The sequence below is a fragment of the Oreochromis aureus genome, linkage group 20 (genome assembly GCF_013358895.1).
Source record: "Oreochromis aureus strain Israel breed Guangdong linkage group 20, ZZ_aureus, whole genome shotgun sequence".
In the NCBI taxonomy this organism is placed as follows: domain Eukaryota; kingdom Metazoa; phylum Chordata; class Actinopteri; order Cichliformes; family Cichlidae; genus Oreochromis; species Oreochromis aureus.
This window is the reverse complement of record NC_052961.1, coordinates 23,059,509-23,079,123: the sequence shown is the minus strand read 5'-3', so window position 1 is coordinate 23,079,123 and position 19,615 is coordinate 23,059,509. Positions and strand designations below refer to the sequence as shown.

Below are 19,615 nucleotides of genomic sequence, written 5' to 3'. Positions count from 1 at the left end.
CCATTCAAGCACATTGATTGTTGGATTCATAAGCAAAACTCTCTGCACTAGTGTATTTCTTGTTGAATATAATGTAGGGTAATTACAAGGTTTGTAGTAGATTTTAAGTATCAGATTTGCACAGATAACTCTGTATAAAGGATTAGATATGTTTTTCCCCATAGCTGACTGCTTGATAGACCCCTCAATGCCACCCTGATCACTGGATCTTTAACACTAAGTACTGGAGTAGCAGCATTGTAGTAGAAAATCTCAATCTGATTATGCCTTCCTTTGGCATGGAAATGGTTTTAGAAGCTGGCGAAGCTGTTTCTCTCTGTCGTTCACACACCCTGCAACAAAGAAGAGGTCCTTAGAATGGGAATTACTGTTGCCTCGAAAGAAAAGGAAAAAAAAAACAGAAGCCGCACATTTAGGTTACCTAGATGTGTGTTAGCTGTGAAACCTGAGCTGCCATATGTTTGTAGGTTGGCATCCTCTCTGTAGACAGGACCATCATTCCACATGAGATCGTAGCCACCCACTCTCTTCTCCTTCCCAGTGAGCCTAAGGAGAAAACAGACCATTAGAACGCAGTATGCAAAAAAAGGAAATGGAAGTGAGATGTTTAATGTTGGTAAGCTTTTCAAAAGTGCTTCTTCACACCCACATTCTTAACTTTTAAATGTGCTATAATCTAGGCTCAGACCATATAAAATGACTGCAGGGAGAGGAAGCACTCAAACTCTGCTCCTTAATGACAAAAACGGAAAACCATATGAACGAGGTCTTTACCTTCCCTCCATATCCACAACATTCAAAGTGTCTTCCAGCAGTCTGCATTTCATCTCGTAATCCTCCTGACAGCTGGGCATGTGTGATGGAGAGGCATTCACCTCAATTAACCACCTAAGGAAAGATGAAGGGTTGATTATGTTCAGCAAACATTTACTTTCGAGCCACTGTGGGCCAGTCCACAGGTACAGCAGACGGTTCATTAACGATGGTTAGTATTTGCAGTGGACAAAGGTGCTTTAATTAATCTGTGTGCTGTAATTTAGCACAGCCAACTCTCATTTTATCAGATATGCTGAGCATTTCTTTAGTGGTCATTCATGCATTTCTAGTGAATTCTCCTACCTTAGGTATATATATCAGTTTTATTTTATGAATATGTAATACAAGTTATTAAAGGCCATTGAGAAACCCAAAAATTCTTAAGCATGAGCATGCACGCTTTAGTAGTGTCTATTTAGAAATGCACGTAAATATGCTGTGTTGGCATGTGTTTACAGACTTACGGTTTGAGGTTCTGATCCAGTAGTATGTCATAACCATAGAGCTCAAAGCAGTGTTTGTCATTAATAATGACCTTTTGTACACTCTGCAGACTGCGGACAAAGATGTTGTCCATCTCTTTAAATAGGGTTTCGACCACCTCTCTGCCGTGTTTTGCGGTCAGGTATCTTCGAAGCTGTTGCATCTGCCACTTGCATCCCTACTTATCGTTGGATGAAACAATGCAGCAATAAAGAGATAAAAGCCATTTAAAACAGGGATGTTTCAGAACATGAGCGTAAAGGTAACATTAGCTCTTTTTCTTTGAGGTTCCTGAATTACACACCTTCTCGTGATCATAGTCAGGTGCTGTTTTTTGAACAGACACATTGGTGAGATGCATATCTGAAAATCGTTGCTAAGGAGAAAACTTTACTGATGTGATTCAACATGGACAAAAACAAACCAAAAAAAAAATATGATGCAACAGTCTAAGAAATGTGGCCAAACAGAGCTATTTAAAATTGATTTTACATGACCATTTCATTAGACAGAGCCTAAATTCATTAAATGAATTGACTGTGCTGATAACTCAGAGCTAAACATGGAAATGGTTTTAGAAGCTGGCGAAGCTGTTTCTCTCTGTCGTTCATAAAACATATATTAATAAATGCATTAGCATTCAAATTAATGCTAATAAATACAACAATACCATAAAAAGGGATACACTTGTCATCAATACTGCTGAGGGAAAAGCGAGTGCCTGAGAAGCGGGCAAAGCCGTCTCGATACAGCCAGGCTTTCAGGGGCACATACTGAAAGAGAGACAAACTGATTTTAACATGCAGCAGATTTTACGTTTTATATAAAACTATGCAAGCTACAGGGATCAGTACATACTGATGTGACCAGCACATAGACCCTCAGATCAAACTTTCTGCCTGTTGGGGGAAAAAAAGCATAAAAAGTAATGAAGCAAGTATGTGGGCATCTATTTTCTAAATAATAAATCTAAATTAATTATATTAAATTGTATATTTTTAGCATGATCATTACCATTGATTAAATAAGGGTTCTCTATATAGCGCTGTGCCACATAGCTTTTCACTTGAACTCCGTCCTTTTGTTCCTCTGAGCGGGAACCATCCTGTGTGAGTATTATCAATCAGACTCTCCAAATGTCTCCTTTTAGCAGTTTAACTTACAACCAGTTCTTTACATAACCTCACCTTCTTCCACTCTATGATGTCTTTCAGTTTTCTGAACAGAAAAATGCCTTTGCCTTGAGATTTTCCAACCTAGACATAGAGAGATATTTTCATGACATCGGAGCAACCTATTTTTTACTTTCTGAGGTTATAAAAATATATATATATATATTTGTTTTTGCACCTGGTTACTTGTTTTTTTCTTTGCTTGTTTTTTTTTTTAACTAACCGGCTTCATGATCCAGGTGCTGCCAGGGCTTCGATTGAATTCCTCTACAAAGAGATGATACTCGCTGGGCAGTGCAAAAGTGCAAGGGAAAAAATCACAGTTGGATGCTTCTATGCGACCAACCTTCCTTTCAAGCTGTTTCTGGTATCTCTTGAGGTTTTTCACCATGAGATTTTTCCGAGTCAGCTGTAGTGCAAAACATAGAAACAAAGAAAACGATTTGCTAACTGCTAAAATGTCCATTTAACAGTTACATGCAACCACAGGCTGATAATGCCTCACCTCATAATGGTTGCGAAAGTGGTTTATCCTTACGTGCTCCTCCATGTATGTATGATCAAAATTTTCCCTCAGCCATCCCACATCACACCAGTTGAAGTCCCACTCACCATCACTGTGAGAAGGAATAAAGAAAACTACAGGACCCTGGTGTAGCATTCTCTGGAGAATGTTTCTGATTTCCTTCTATATATGCATTCCTGCACATAATTCCACAGTTTTTCTAAAATATCAATCTACTCACTCTTTAACCTCAATCCAGTTTGGTCTTTGGTGCAAGACATCTTGTATGGTGTTACAAGGCAGGCCACATTTGTAGCGCACACAGCTTCTTCCTTCCCTGAGGAAACACTGCATCACAGTCAGTGCTACCAGTACATGCACTCTTAAATGTGCAATCAAATTAGGAACAACACTTACCGCTCTTCACAGGAGCCTTTGTATCCATATGCCTGTAAGGGTAAAGGAAGCAAAAAGAAACTCAGTGATCTTGAGGAGCGACAAAATTTAGCTTTACCAGCACTTGACAACTTCAAGCTCAATTGGTAACTGAGTCTGAAGTTGCAAGATATTATAAAATATAATCAATTCGCATTTTTTCTGAATTTGCAAATGGCTGCTTAACCCCAGTTTCCTCCTAATTTGTGCCTCTCATGTTTTACTACTTTATTTCAGTGTTAAGGCCACAAAGTGGGGATAACCCAAAGTCTACGAGTGTGTTTTTCAGACAACTGAATAAAACCCGGCACAGCACTCTTCTGCTTTTATTATTAAATTATTGGCTTATGTACCCCATAAGTTATAACTCTAGTAGCTAGGCAATACCATCTTTATACCATCTTTGTTATAGGAACAATGTTGTTATAGGAACAATGTCGCTTCTTTCTGTTTACCTTATACTTTGACATGGATGCCCTGATCGCGAAAAACAGAGGAAATTGTGGAAATTACTATTAAATTAAAGTATTTTCAAAAACACGTGAAAGTAACGCGTACTAGCTACAATAGCAAAAGTTAGCTACTGTTCAACAGTGTTTAACAACAGCTGCTACCATGGCAACCTTGCCCCGCATTGTGGGAAGAATGTCCTAGTGTGCTTCCCGTAGAAGACAGAGACTTGCTTTTTCAAGAAGAAGCGCTTTTCTGAAACAGACATAAAACCCTCACGAAGGTCATAATAATGTGAGGTTTTCATGCGGCTCATTTAAATCATGATCATGCACCAGCATCTATGACTGGGTCTCATGAGCTGCTCGTTAACCCGATAAGATGGAGAATATATTAAAAATAACAGGCCTACAAAAAGCTAAAGAATGATGAAAGCAAAAAATCATTATTATCTTATCTTATCTTATCTTATCAGGAATCTGTTCTATCAATTCACCACTTAGTGGCGCCAAAACTCCAATGAGTGGGCCGGATGGTACATTTGTAGCATATCCTAATCAATAATAGATATTTCTTAATCAGCATTTAATATTCATTATTCACTGCTTAAATCAATTAATGTGTAATTGCATTATTTACATATTTGTATTATATATCTGTCAACAAATATATAAATGGAAGCTAATACTGCTATATTATTATTATTATTATTATTATTATTATCATTATTATTGTCATTATATAAACTCCTGCCATTTGCATCCCACTTTCTTGTGCAACCAGTCCAATCCAAACCTTACTCATACTTGATTTTTAATTCCTTACTTTTTAAATTGACAGAACACAATTCTCTATCAATGGTTAATTGAGCTCAGTTGAGTTTGATTTAATTTATATAAAGCTCACTAACAATAACAGTCACCTTATCGTGCATATACACTGCAAAGTAAAGACCTATAATATTATATATATATATAATATTAGAGAGCAAAACCCCAACAAGCAGAACATTAATGGATTGTATCTAATATGCATATTTTTCTTTGTGACCGAAGCCTGCTCATTTAAGTGGTCAATACTTCCATCAATTTTTTTAAAAAATGTGTCTCTGATATAATCAGGACCGACACCGTGTTCAAGTTTCACTCTGAGCACCTTTATTTTTAATTACAGCCTTCCCACTGCTTCGGCACCGTATATATTTCACCGGGAAGCCAGCTTTCCAGCTCCTTCCCACACAAAGCACACCGCTCAGCCCTGAGTCCAGACACTAGAAAGGGGCAGAGTTCATTAGTTGTAATCCCTCTCACCTGTCCTCTCCGTCCTCCCGGCACAGCCCCGTGATCTTACCGTACCGCCCCTCCATTGCAGCAGGGCCAGAGACCACACCCCTGCCACAGTCTCATTGATCCTTTGGTTATTGTTAATGTTCATTTAATAAATCCGTGGTGGGTAGGGGTAACAGTACTTGGACAGTATCTCTTTTTAAGCTATAGCCAGTTTGTAAAAACATTGACATCTGTTGTTTTTCAGCGTACTGTCAACAAAGTGAGGGGAGCTTATGCTGGACTCACATTTCTGTGAAAAGTTAAATAAACTGGAACATTACTATTTGTTACCTCAAACAATCAACCATACTTTAGACTCTGGTTTATATGTTTATGTATATAAAATCTGATCAGGCTATTTAAGAAGACTTTAAGATGAATGTTGATAACCTCTTAAATTGTAAAATGAATGGCTTTCTAGCTAAACCAAAACCCAGCCTCAAAGCCTCATTGAAATGAGAGCTGTTGCAAAGTGCAATGTATGATTTAAGGAACACATTAAACTGTGAGCCATTATGAGGGAGTTTTATTGTAATTATTGGGTCTTTTTTTTATCACAAAGATGTAGGCTAGATCAAATCTGCTCAAATGGCAAATTTTTATGTTTCAAATCCAAAACAGATGGCTATAAAATGGCATCAGTTTTCTTTTAACCTTCATCTGCTCGGCTGAGGCGCAGAAGTAAAAACATGCACGTATTAATTTGGTCTCCAAATGGCAATAAATATTTGGACCACCCCCGACCGACTGTGCATGCCATGTGTAATAATTACATGAGCGTGTGATTATACCGCAATTACATGTAGGATGACTGAAAGCTGACAAATTGCTTAAACAGAAATGCTAACGTGATTTAGCGTTTTCAACCTTCCTCTGTGAATATTAAGTGCAGATACTGAAAGCTGTATGAAACTTGAGCCATCTAAGATTTCAATGTTTCCTGCTTTACGTTACCTCTAATACCTTTTTTTTTTTACATTTTTCCTACAACCAACAACCTTACTGTTTTTAAACAACACTAAATTATAGTGTCCTGTCCTCAGTTTTAGTCCTTTGTGTTTCTTAAGAAACATTCAATCTTTACTCTTTCCCCTTGCTTTTCAAAACCGAGTGTGTGCAAAAAAAACAACTTTGTTTCCTAATCCCTGATAATAAGTTAAGCACTAGGTGCCAATCAGAGGCCAGTGTTTCAGCAAGCTTTTATTCTGAGACACATTTCCTGCATTTGTGTCTGTGCAACAGTTTTGGTTTGGCACTCACTGTAGAGAGACTTTCTATCAGTCTCCAGTAGTAGCTTGTATGCATGTTGCCTGTAATTTTGGCTAACCGCTTACGTTTAAGTCTTTATGCAACAAGAAAAAACAGCTCCATGATCACAAGTGTCTTGGAATGCAAATTGTATTTGGGGGTGAATCCACATGGGTTTCTCTCTTTTAAACATGCACCCTGTGTCTTCTGTGGATATGAAGTTAAATTCCAACTTTATTTTCCAATTTAAACTGTCATCTCAAATTTAGGTCATACTTTCAGAGGCCCTCTGTGACTGTTTTAGTTTGACAATATTGATTCAACCACTCTGTGGGTTTTGCATACCCACAATACCGCCAACTTAATGTGAAGCATTATGGAGGTCATACAATTTCCAGCAAGTGCTAGTCATCAGTCATGGTAAACCATATGCTCTTCAACAACAATACCGCAAAGCAGGAAATCTCTGGGGTAGACGGGATCAGCTGCTACTCGTTTGAGCGCTATCTTGCTGTGTTTAGTGTTATAATCCTCACCTTGGAAGGATGTTCCGTTCGTGGAAAGTTCAGCACAGCCATACATATTTCTGCAGAGTCTTACAAAAATTGGTTGAAACCCTTGTCCACATTCAGAGGAAACACCTTAAGTTAGTCACTCAGTGAAGAAAGCTAAGGGAACTAGAGGCTCATGCACCATGACCGGTCAGAGGTGATGGGAGAGAAACAGGACAAAAATTACCCTGTGGAAGTTAGCCAGACATTAATAATAGTTAATAATTAAATGCAGAGTATAAGCACATAGAGAGAAAAAGGTGAGTGAACAAGAAACACTCAGTAGATCAAGGGAAGCCCCTCGTAGCCTAAGGTTATAGTAACATAACTAAGGGAGGATTCAGGGTCACCTTATCCAGGTCTAACTATAAGATTTAGCAAAAAGGAAGGTTTTAGGTCTAATCTTAAAAGTAAACAGGGTGTCTTTCTCCTGGATCCAAACTGGGAGATGGTTCCACAGAAGAGGGGCCTGAAAAATGAAGGCTCTACCTCCCATTCTACTTTTAAATATCCTAGGAACCAAAAGTAAACCACCAGTTTGAGCCTGAAGTGCTCTCCTAGGTTAACCTGGTACTATGCGATCTTTTAGATAAGATGGGGATTCAAGATCCATCTTAAACTTGATTCTTAAACTTGATTCTGAACTTAAGAGGGAGCCAATGAAGAGAAGCCAATATGGGGGAAATATTATCTCTATTCCTAGTTCCTCTCAGTATTCCCGCTGCAGCATTTTGGATCAACTGAAGGCTTTTCAGGGAGTTTTAAGGATTGTCACAAATTACTTGTCAGTTTTCTCACATTCTCACATCTCACACATATGGCTAAAGATTCACCAGTTAACATAACATGCATGTCTTTGGACTGTGGGTGCAAAACCAGAGTGCTCCAGGAATACCACTGCAAAACACTGGGAGAACCCTCTGAAAGGTCCTTAAATCTATAAAAGAACCTCCCTGCTGTGGGGTGATAGTGCTAACCACTGCACCACAGTGGCACCGCTCATTTTACATGAGCTCATCAGATTCATTTCAATAGGCTTACATATCCCTATCCATCTTAATACCACCTGTTTATTGTTTTCTCCGATAGGAGCTCCACAGGGTAATGAGCATGGAAATCCCCAGATTTAGCACACACAAAATGTTTTCTAATAAAACACAAGAGGGCAAGAAAAACAGGACAAAGTGGTAGCTGGAATGCTTCTGTAATGTATTACGCTCTCTCATGTCTCTTGGTTCAGGCTAGAATGTGTTGCAAAGAGATTCCCTCTGCCAAAAGCACAGCTATAATAAACACTACAGGGTTGGCAGGCTGAAAGTGAACATAAAGTGAACATAAGAATACATGTGTTATAATATGAAACTATATGCATGATTTCTTGAGTCAAAGTGAGGAGAAAATAGATGTATTATTTACAATTGCTACAACAACCTGGGAAATAACAGAAATTTCCTATTGGGAAAACTTGGTGGTCCAAGGTGGTCCAAGGTGGATTTTTAGAATGGTATTGGTAATAGACTGTTATGTTACATGAGTAAAGTGAGAAAGGTTTAATTAAATAAGGCTTGCTATTAGGTTTCACACTCTAAAGCTTCAGTTTAATATCCATGATCAGCTATGCCAAACCAAGATATCCAAGGAGATTTTGTAACATGCTTATTCTGTTTTGACTGCCTACTTCTGGGTACATAATCAGCATCATATGAAGCCAGAGTGCAATGTCAGATTCATCCACCCAGGTTGCAGAGATCCTTCACAGAAAACCCAAAATGATACCTTGAAATCATGCGTACATTATGTGACTCCTAAACCACATATTCAGTTTTCTGATAGCTTTCTGTCTCCATAACACTGGTCAGGAAAAAGAAAACAGAATATGGTCTTAATTTATCTGGAATTCTTTCTGTTTCCCAGCTTGGGGATTGTGCCAGAGAGCTGGGGTATGGCACAAAACCTTAGCCTTGGGGAATTTGGGAAGGAACCAGAGGGCAATCACGAGTCAGACAGATTTAAGTTTGCTTGGATGCTTCTGTAGGAAAGTACTAATCCAGAACACTTAATGCAGATGCAGACCCAGAGAACTAGAAGGTAAACATTATATACTTTGGATCATTACACCAATGTATCTACGTAAGTTTTTCAGTGTTCATAAATGTGGATGAATTTTCTAGGTTTAATAACACCAATTCCAGGAAGAACTTTTAAATCAAGTCTATTCATAATCTACACTTTATCTAATAGTTTATTTTTAGACAGCTATTTCTGCAATAGGAAAAATGCACTTCCATATTTGAAAAATGAGCACTTCTTCCCGCTCCTTTTTAATATGTAAACTGATTCAGAACAGGTGGAGTGATACTGGAGTGTGTTTTGCTTTATTTTGTATTTCTTTTGTTCTTCTCCTTTTCCTAAATGGTCTTGTCTGTATTGTTTACTTGATAGAAAGAGACTGAACAGTACAAAACAACATAGATACAGACCTTAATGTTTAAGAAACTATGAAGATATTATCAGGTTTGCTCATGAATGATCGTTGCCTCAAGATGGAAAGCCAGCCGAAAGGAAATTGGAGTTGAGGGCTCAGCGAGATATGTTTGTTTTCATTCACTTGAGCACCCTCATTCACAAACCCTTTGTGGTTTATTTGGTTGGTTTTGCAATTTTTCAGCATCCAACATCTTAACTGACTATTTTTGTATGTGATGTACATCAGTGATTGCACCCATATTTGACTTATTTTTCTACATAGTTTAATTAAATTAATTATCTAAGTGCTGCCCCCCCCCCAAAAAAAACTATTTTAGACTTTGCTTTCATGATTTATGCGGACACTTGAATTTACAGTGTTAGTTCCATGTGTCTATGACTACTTCATAACTTAGAAATGTAACTTATTCCTCCCTCAGTGTTCAGAGCTGGGCTGGAACTGGCTCTCACTGAAATATGACTGATATTTTCTATTTGGTTGTAAATCAGTCGCTGACTGCTTGATATGTTTGTGTTACATTCATCACCAGACAAGTTCTGATGATTAATTGGATCAATCAACAGCATTCCCGTGTACCAATAAAACACCTTTGTTCCTTTGGCTGTCTAATCAGGATCCCCGTCTTGTTGCGATAGCTCCACCTCCACCTGACGATGGTGTGGTAGCAGCCTCTACTCAAACTCCAGCTGCACACATTCCATACAGTTTTATTTTTATGTCTACCCGTTATTGTTCATTTGAAAACTTTGCAGGTGAAAAAATGTAACTTGCTCTTTGTTTTATTGAGGCTTCTTGCAATCCTCTGAGGATAAGAGGGCTATGCCAAGTCTCTTTATTCTGGCTTGTGTTCTTGATCTGTGGTGGCCACATAACTGATCTAGTTTTGTATGGTGTGCCAGGTCGTTTGCAAACTACTAAGTTTCATTTATTTGCACGCCAAACAACCGATTTCAGCAAATCTAGCATAAACATGTTATCTGTTCTGTAAGTTGAGAGGAAATCGCTAAATTCAAAGGCAAATCTTTTTACTGTAACTAATTTTTTGCAAAAATGCACGGAAGGAAAGCTGTGTAAAAAACTGCACCCTGCACAGGTCTGCTGTCTATCACAGAGTAAACACTGAAAGACAGACAATCCTTTACGCTCACAGCTAGGGCCAATTTAGAACTGTCAGTCAACTTAACATGCGTTTCTTTGGACTGTGGGAGGAAGTCAGAAACAACTTAGAACATACAAACTCAGGCCTTGGGTGGCAGGTGGATTTGAGCCCATGATCGTCTAGTTGCGAGGTGAGAATGCTAACCACACACACATGACATACACAAAAACTAAATCATAAAAAGGCTTGAAAGAATTAAAACACTGACTTTAAGCATATTTTTATTTCAAAAACCGTTTAGAGCTGACTTAGTAACAAGCTCTACCCATAAAATTAAAAGGCCTATCAAGGGGGAAACACACTTCCTGTATGGCAGCAACACCAAGATGGCCTAGAAGTGGGTTTCTTAAATCAGCTGTACTATAAACTTGAAAATAGCAATAAGTGATAAGTGGTTCTGGGCAGCACACCAAGAAAGCTCCTGGCTTCAGTCTCCTAGTTGGGGTGGGGCCTCTGTGTGTTGAGCTCATACTCTCAACTTATGGATAATATGCACCAGTCAGTGGCAACAGGTCAGCAGTGATTAGTGCAGATGAAGAACTTATTTCAATATCAAGAACCCGGTTGTATCTTTTATCCATCACTGAGCAATACCTTTTTATGGGTTATAAGAGCATTACTATTCAAGAGCATAAATATTCATTCGTTGATTTATTCATAAAGGTGTCCAGTAAAAATGAGTAAAAGCATCAAATAAATAAGTATGAATAAGTATATATGTAAATACATACACTGCGATCTCCTGCTGCTGCATCTGAAAGAGGGTGGGTGCTAGAAGAGGTGTAGGCGTGTACCCTCCGAAGTCCCGCATGTTTTAGAAGGCAAAGCGACTTCAAGGGTAATTGTTCCTCGCCTCGCCTCAAAGACCGCACTTGTTTTGCGACTGCGGCAGTCTGAAGCTTGCATTAGAAGAAACACAGGTTCCCTTCGCCTCAGTGTAAAAGTTGCAGGTACAGGATTTACGGGATGAAGCCATTGGAATGAAACACTCTGCGTCCTCCGACACATTTTTTTTCACCTGCGGACCACATGAACTGCACACGGACACGCGCCAAAGTTAATGGATCGATGATGGTTGGAGATTAACTTGCATCTTCATCAGGCGTTTGCTTTATTTTGTGGAATATATGACACATGACAAAGATGCTGTCCATCCTCACAAGAGTCGTGCTTTTCAAGATACTGGCAGTTATTGTCTTGCAAGGTAGGCAATAAGGTATATTTATTTTTTAAGGTTGTTTATTAATTCATTAAATACCTTATTATTTATGAAGGACTTCTGATTTAGCTGTTTACTATTATTTTTTATTGTTTTTTTTTGTTTTGTTTTTTTTTAACATAGCTGCTTCTAATAACGGTATCTTGGCGTCCCGCGCCTTGGTCCAATCGGACTCAAAGGTGTTTGGCTCCCGGGGATCCGCTGACTCACAGCTGTCTGAGACAGCAGAAGCAAAGTCCAGACAAAAGCGCTGCACCTGTTATTCCTACAAGGATAAAGAGTGCGTCTACTACTGCCACTTGGATATCATCTGGATCAACACCCCCGAGTAAGGCACGCTTTATTAAGTTCAATTCAGACGCCGCCGCTTTTGTGCAAGAATCCCAGAGGTTGCACAACGTCGCCTTGTTTGTCAGGAGTGATAAGAGGTAGCAATTTAGAGTCTTTCAAACGGAGATTGGCACGTGGCTGGTTTTGCAATTGAAATAGGAGCCGTGCACTAGAGGCAACACACATTGCAGTTACACCCAGTTACCCACCCCGAGGCACCAGATTCAAGTGATGGCAGGCCCAACAGATTGCCAGTATTCCTGTAAAAGTCTGGAATCAGGCAGGTGGAGGATATTATTTACAGAAGTTAGTGCATTTATTGTGTTTTCCGGGCACGCCATGAGTCATAGCCTAAGCCTGTCTATTGATAAAATGCAATGACAGAGTTCTTCATTGCACTGGCTGACATGGTTTGACAGATATATTTAGGCTTGGGTACTAACAGGTTATGTGGGCACAATTAAGTAAGGTTATTGTTACATCTTTAACGATTATTTGATTCTATGTTAATTAGGTTATATATTTAAAGTATGGCTTGATCTAGCTATATCCTTTACCATTGCTACTGGTGAAAAACGCTTGATAAGGCGTGTTTCTTAGACAAGTTGTCAAAGTTATGGCAGGAAAAGAAAGGAGTCGAGTCGATGTTTGCTGTCAGCAAATACAAAAAGGGGCAGTCTAAGATACTGTACGTCTACCAAGGATTTGGATTAGTTTCTGATTGTTTTAGTTGAAAACATTTGATGTGAAGACATGGTGTAAAGTGTCTGATCTTGCAATGATATCAAATTCTGCGTTTTGGCTTCAGATTTCCTTCTACATTAGGCCAAGCCACACCTTTAGTAAGATTTTCATAACTTTTTATAACTTTTAAATAATCCTGCTCAACAATCTAATCACAAATCCTCTTTCGCTGAAGTCTTACAGATAAATATTCTTCTCAGTTAGTTAGCTGGCTTTTTATTTCCAGTTATAGGACTCATCATATAACTTGTGGCTGCCACTTGCAGTTTGAGTTCAGCTAAAGATCTGTAAAGTAAGGTGAAGGCAGACATCCAAACACCTGCCAAAGTTCTAAAACCTTTTTTATGTTAGTTTCTCCTATAGTGGGTGTGTCCTGGAGCTTATTTCACCTTACACGCATATTCACATGGGCACGCACACACACAAAGGTGAAAACAATACCAGTAACTCTATTGCAGCAAGTATTAGGTGTATTATGTGCGTGTTGAAAACTTGTCCTTACATGGTTGGAGCTCTGATCTGAAACAGAGGACTCCCAAAAGGATTCGATGCTTTTGAGACAAGAACATAGCAAACCCTTAGTTAGAGGAGAAATCCCAGATGTTCCATCCTTTTGTTCATGCTTACAAGACTAACTTTGAAGTATTTGTGTGTATATACAGTATAACATCTCCTCTACAGCTCCAAGTTTGATCAAAAAGGTCCTACACATTGTAAGAGTGTTTAAAGTGAAGCTTTCCTCAAATCCCTTCTTTCACTTTGGAATAACTGCCCTCAGCTGACAACAGCATTTCATTACATTGAGCGTGATCTCTGATTTACAGCCCCAACTTCAGATTGAACAGGTATAAGGTTCAAATGCATTTCACCCTGAAGTTAATTACACAGGCTGAAGTGCCAGTGGAAAAAGACACAGTAAGGCAGCTCAGCAAGATGCCAGCAACACTGTAGGTACTCAGTCACTTGTAAGCAGCAGACAGTCTGACATAATCTGACAAATCTACAAAAGAAAGGCTTTTATCTGTTATGTCAGTGGATCTTTCATTTGAAATGTCATGCAGATTTGAGCGATCAGGTAGGTCCTATAGATATAAAGGCCTCTATATAGATCCTCTTTTTTCACAGAATCAATCACACATGGTTGAAAAGAGATAAGTGGAAAGAGAAAGAAAAGAAGTGATGCCTACCTGGCACTTGGAATCTAAATGTTATCCAGATGCGAGGATTAGGGCCAGAACAGACAATATAGTGATGGACTCTGACTTTATAAACTTGATATATCGAAGTCATATGTCAGATTTGTTTTTTATTCAGTTTCCCTGACCTTTCTGGCTGCTTTTGTTTTTGCATTATCAAAAGAACAAATGTTCCCTGGTTCACTGGAGAACATAAAAATAGTTTAAGAATTGCTTTAAAAGGAATAATTAAATCTTCAAACACATTTTTTCTGGTTAGGGTTTGAGCACTGACAGTGTGAAGGTCCTGATGTATCTGCTCCATTTATTATTTTTGCTTTGTTTTGCTCATCTGTTGCTAAATACTGAAAAAAGGCCTCTCTCTATCCTTCTAAGGCGCACTGTGCCGTACGGAATGTCGAGCTACAGAGGACGTCAGCGAAAACGACGTGGTGTTCAGCCGTCCCAACACGAGGGGGCAAAGACACCGCGCTGCCTTTGTGTTGTGACTGATGCAGACTCGGAGTGTCGTGATTTTTGTCTGTCAAGGTCAGTCTGATTATATCTGTAAAAATGATATTGAGACAATCCTTTTTCTCTCTCTGCTTTTGTGAATTTTGATTGCATCCATAAATGAGCCTAAAGAGTGACAGAAATAAACCTTGTGCTGACAAGAGGCTTATAATAAATTTAACATGAACTTCAGAAAATGCCCAGACAATGAAATGTTGACATTGTCAGCAATTCTACTTTCTGATAGGCCAGATTCTGTACTGGAAATACTCTGGTTTATCTGGACGGTGCTGCCTTTAGGGCCCACAGGACAAAAAATATGCCCACAGTTGCTTTGGACAGCGATTTGCTATTTTCACATGGATACAGTTGGAGAAAAACACTCAGACTTTGCACTTTGTGTAAAATGTGTTTTCAGCAATGGCTTCTTTGTTTTGAATTGTTTTGCACTACCTAACAAGGAAACCAGTATTAATTTAGGTTCTTCTAGGTGGGGATCTTCTAGCACGTTGGCAAGGTGGTTAGCACCATTGGCTCACACCAACAAGGCCCTAGGCTTGACTCCACCCTGTGGCCGGGGCCTTTCTGTGTGGAGTTTGCATATTCTCCCCGTGTCTGTGTGGAAATCTATGGGTTCTCCGACGTGCAATTATTGGAGTTAGGTTAAGTGGGAATTCTAAATTAATCCTGGATGTGAAGATGAGTAGTTGTCTTTCTCTCTGTATTAGCTCTAGGATAGATTGGCAACCTGTCCAGGGTGTACCTCGCCTCTCACGCTATGACACCTGGGATAGGCTCCAGCCCCCCTCTCGACCCTGAATTAGATAAATGAAAGAAAATGGATGGATGGTTGCTCTAGAGCAGTGGTGTAACTGCTACTTTTTTCTTATAAATATAACTGATAGGCACATCATCTAACCTGTTATCAGACAGAATAAGCAACTTTTTCTTCCAATGGTTCGTCACTGACATTTGATTCATTTCGGTCTTACCTTGCCTCCACTTGTTTGTTTTTTATGTGGTGATAGAAATTGATTTTCTCCTGCTGATGACTCAAGACCAGCGTGTCCACTAACACAATCTCAAGTCAGCTCTGATGAATAGCAGTTTGTTCAACAGCTGTGCGGAAAACATCCCATGATAAATCACTGCACGAAAAGCCTGAACTTCAGCAGCATGCAGCACTTTAAATCGCCACATAAGTGCAGGGTAATAGCTGTTCATAGGTTTTGTAGGCTGCACAAACAAGTGCTATCAGCTGCTTCTTGGAACTGCCCGTAATTGTTAGGGAGCTGAAATATCTGTCAGTTTGACAAGCCTGGAGAGTCAAAAGTTAACTTTCAAGCTGTTAGGCATGAGGGAGGTTCTCATACTGAAAGGAAAATGCTGTGACATTTACAAATCTAAATTAGGATTGTAGTGGGCCACCACAAATCCAGAGCAAGCACTTTTCTCTAACAAACTGTAGCTTGAATAGATTTCTGGTGTTTAAATATGCTGTGATCAATGGACAGTGTGCTAATTTTAAAAATATACACAAAAGATATATATAAGTGTTTGACTCTTCCTACTTATTCTAAGCAGAAACTTGTAGTATATTTTTTTAGCAAATTGGGCATTTGTTTAAAATAGAAAAAGAGCCTTTAAACCAATTAGACTTGTGGGAGTTAGACTTAGTACTGTGTGCTTCTGGATACAGCACATTTGTCTAAATAAGGGCCATTTTTATTACTGTGTAATCCCACACTGGGGACCATGAAGTGAAGCAACAATGATGCAGTCTCTTTTGAGTCTCCTAACTTTATGGATCTGCAGCACTGAATTGCAATATTTGCTCCTTCAGTATTACTAATTTAGTCTGATATTTTCTCTTCAAAGCTCCCTACAGATCATTCCAACCAGAAGTCGTCACAAAATTCCTGGACTTGGATGACAGTTTGATGCACCTCCATCTTCTTCTCTTCTTCTTGGGTGAATGGACCCTTCATTTCTTTCCGTTTGGCACTTTGCCTTCCCAGGTACGCACAGGGAAAGAACTGTGGAGTTTAACACTGCCGACATTCCTCAGCATCATAACTCTTGGAGCAAGTTGGTTTCAAGAACTCAGAAACTTCAGCAAATGCGATACAGACCCCGGAGCCTATCCCCTTTTTTTCCTATCTGAGAGCCTCATGAGGACAACTTTAACCACAGCATAATAGCCGGTGACCTTTTGTTATGCAAGACTCATTTAGACCGACCCTTTGCATTCATATGTAGTTTTATGAACTACCTTTGACTCAGTCTTTCAAAATAATGAGATCGTATCAATGTATATGGGAAGACGGATGCATTTTCACAAAAATGCTGTAGAGGGAAAAGCGCCAGGAGGAGCTATGTAAAGCAGGATGAAGCCATGATATTTTTGATGTTTTGCCTGATACTTTGCCATTAAAACACCATTCCACAATGGAGAATGCCACTTGTGTTATGAGGCATATTACTGAGCTTTGGTTTATAATGTTATGTAGCCTGTATGGAGGGCATTTAATTATATTATTTGTAAACTGAATCATCGGTGATATTCATCAAGGTTTCATCTCAGTTCCACAGCAAACTCTGATTAATAACAACTTTAGAACCAGTGAACTGCTGGTGTATAGCTAGGATTCATGTAAAAAAACAACTATGCAATGCATCTTATTATATCATTACCCTTCAGCTGAGCAATAAATACATTTATTCAGTGTCCTCTAACAGATTCTGAGCAAACAAACCTTGCTTATTTATTCTCTAAAATGTTTGCACCTTTCAGAATTTAGAGTAAAAGCAACAAAAATATTCTCACGGCAGAAAATCTGCAGTTAGTATAAACTAGAGATTGCACGATACCACTTTTTTATGTCCGATACCGATACCGATATCATAAATTTGGATATCTGCCGATACCGATATGAATCCGATATAGTGTATTTTGTAATCAATAAAACTGTTTTTTTAATATCTTGCTGCATTTTGTATGAGTTCATACTCAAGTTTAAATAAACAACAACACTAAAGCTATTCTGTTATACCTGTATGTAAAAAATACACTGCACCCAAAATATTTTATAGTTCAGCAACACTGATCAATCTAATAAACTTAAACCTACTCCATCCTTCCTATTCTGGTATTTTAAAGAGTACTTAGCAAAAATATTAAGCAACCTAACTAATAGGGTTGCAAACTCCCAGCAAAAAAAAATAGGGAACCACCCCACCCTCCACCTCATGATGCTTAATCGACGTAATCAACTTTAATTTGATGCAGTGTGGGAAAAAAAGTGCACAGAAATAAATTATTTTTCAAGAATAATTAAATAGATTCAACGTCTTTCTTCTACAGAATTGCAGACTGCACAGATGGTATCTTCCCAAAGGAAAAAGTAGTATAACTTACTAGGGTATATTAGACTTAACAGTTACTATATACAGTAATGGACTTCTATACATTTTACATCAGATTAAAACTTTGGGTGTAAGATTCAGATAATTATTTATTAAAAGCTAGACATTTTAAATGAGAATAAGAAAGAAAAGTATGTCTTTGTGCCCCCTTTTCCCTGTTCATGCCCTATCAGCCCCCCTGGCTAAACTTTGCTAGATCCGCCCCTGCACAGTTACCAGCGGTCAGCTAGAAAAGGATCCTGGTGTAGAAAGTAATATTAAATAAATTCTAACAACAGCTTATCAAGGTTAAACGTGCTGCTGTTGTTCAGCCGCTGGTTTCCTCTTTCTGGTGCAAAGTGGGCCAAAAACAAAGAAGAGAGACGGACTCGCGACAGAAAAGCCGATCAGCTGATCGTTAAGCAGTTTCACGATTGAAGTAGCTGCAGGAGAGGGAGAGTTGTTAAGCTTAACATGGGAATGCTTTATAAACATTCAGAGATGAACTTACACACTTGCTTTACTTCTCTCTGGGATAACTTCCTCGGAGATTAAATGCTGGTTTGCTAGCGAGGCTACAAATACACACAGCCGCTCTATCACATGATGCATACTGCTCCTACGTGCTACGGTTATGAGGCGAGTTATGCCATGTCCCAAGTTTTGTGAGATGCTTTTTTGATATTTAATGGATCGGATTACATTTTTTATTTCTTTCCAATATCCGATCCAGTAATTTACGTGATACGTAATATCAGATCGGTCCATCTCTAGTATAAACTAAAGCCAAGCTGTTGTTTTGTGTTTTGCCACCATAGCAGTCTGCTTATCAGATTATGCAGACTGCTCTAGAAAACCAAACAAGAAAATCACAGGAGTAAATGTCAGTGTCTGTTGCTTAATTTATGGAGTTTAAAATGAGGGAAGTTTTAATAATTGACTTATATTAGGCCCTCGAGCTTAAACTAGCATTACAGTGTTTTTCACATATTTCATGTGTAGTCGCAGGTTCGGGAATGCAGCTCCTAAATTAAACTTGTCATAATTGGCATCTGTGTGCAAGAAAGATAAGACAAAGGATGAGAGACCATGAACATTAAGCAATGTAATAATATTGATCGTGGAAAAAAATAGTATTGTTATACTTAAAGAGCTACTTTTTAATGTGAGGAGAACAAGAAAGTGTCTGTTTTTATGAATAACTAATGCTTATAGTTTTGTTAAAGATCCAGTGTTGAAAGCAAGCATATGCTATGATATGATATGTAACATATTGGATGCACAGAGTCAAAACTATGCATGCATTTTGCAAATTACACATATCCTTTCAAAAATCTCCTCACTTTGTGTTGTATGAGTATGTGTATGTGTGAGTGTGTGTGAATTGTATGTACATTTAAAAGCTTGTATTCCCATTCCGTAATCAACCATTAAACATAACAGGACGATAAAAAAGAAGCTTACTGGAAATAGAGGTGGGAGCCAGGATTTCCTTTAACAGTATGACAAAACATCATTAACACAGTGGTTTATTGTAGAGATGAAACAACTTTTCTTCCTGTAAGACTGGTAACTTTATGTAATCTGTTAGCCA

The 19,615-nt window shown here is 38.6% G+C and overlaps 2 protein-coding genes across 6 annotated transcripts; one reads left to right on the top strand and one right to left on the bottom strand.

Annotated features, from left to right (window-relative positions):
- Positions 1–2: 2 nt before the first annotated feature.
- ttll9 (tubulin tyrosine ligase-like family, member 9) lies at positions 3–7,030 on the bottom strand. Of its 5 annotated transcripts, none has more exons than XM_039604665.1 (14): positions 6,974–7,030; positions 3,394–3,425; positions 3,218–3,313; positions 2,977–3,088; positions 2,695–2,880; positions 2,487–2,555; positions 2,314–2,404; positions 2,158–2,198; positions 1,970–2,072; positions 1,604–1,626; positions 1,281–1,477; positions 775–888; positions 422–546; positions 3–332 (listed from the first exon to the last, which is right to left on the bottom strand). In XM_039604665.1, exons 1-14 carry the CDS (start codon positions 7,013–7,015, stop codon positions 262–264), a joined length of 1,302 nt encoding a protein of 433 aa, XP_039460599.1. In that variant the 5' UTR covers positions 7,016–7,030; the 3' UTR covers positions 3–261. The 5 variants fall into 5 exon arrangements, with proteins under 5 accessions (XP_039460599.1, XP_039460598.1, XP_031582350.1 ...); XM_039604664.1 differs by having other exon boundaries at positions 1,604–1,662; positions 1,985–2,072; XM_031726490.2 differs by lacking the exon at positions 6,974–7,030 and adding an exon at positions 3,867–4,030 and having other exon boundaries at positions 1,604–1,662; positions 1,985–2,072.
- Positions 7,031–11,466: 4,436 nt separating this feature from the next.
- On the top strand, positions 11,467–17,589 carry LOC120435371 (endothelin-3-like). Its single transcript, XM_039604862.1, has 4 exons — positions 11,467–11,839; positions 11,978–12,182; positions 14,500–14,652; positions 16,495–17,589. The coding sequence occupies exons 1-4, from the start codon at positions 11,770–11,772 to the stop codon at positions 16,547–16,549; spliced, it is 483 nt and encodes a 160-aa protein (XP_039460796.1). The 5' UTR covers positions 11,467–11,769; the 3' UTR covers positions 16,550–17,589.
- The last annotated feature ends 2,026 nt before the right edge of the window (positions 17,590–19,615 follow it).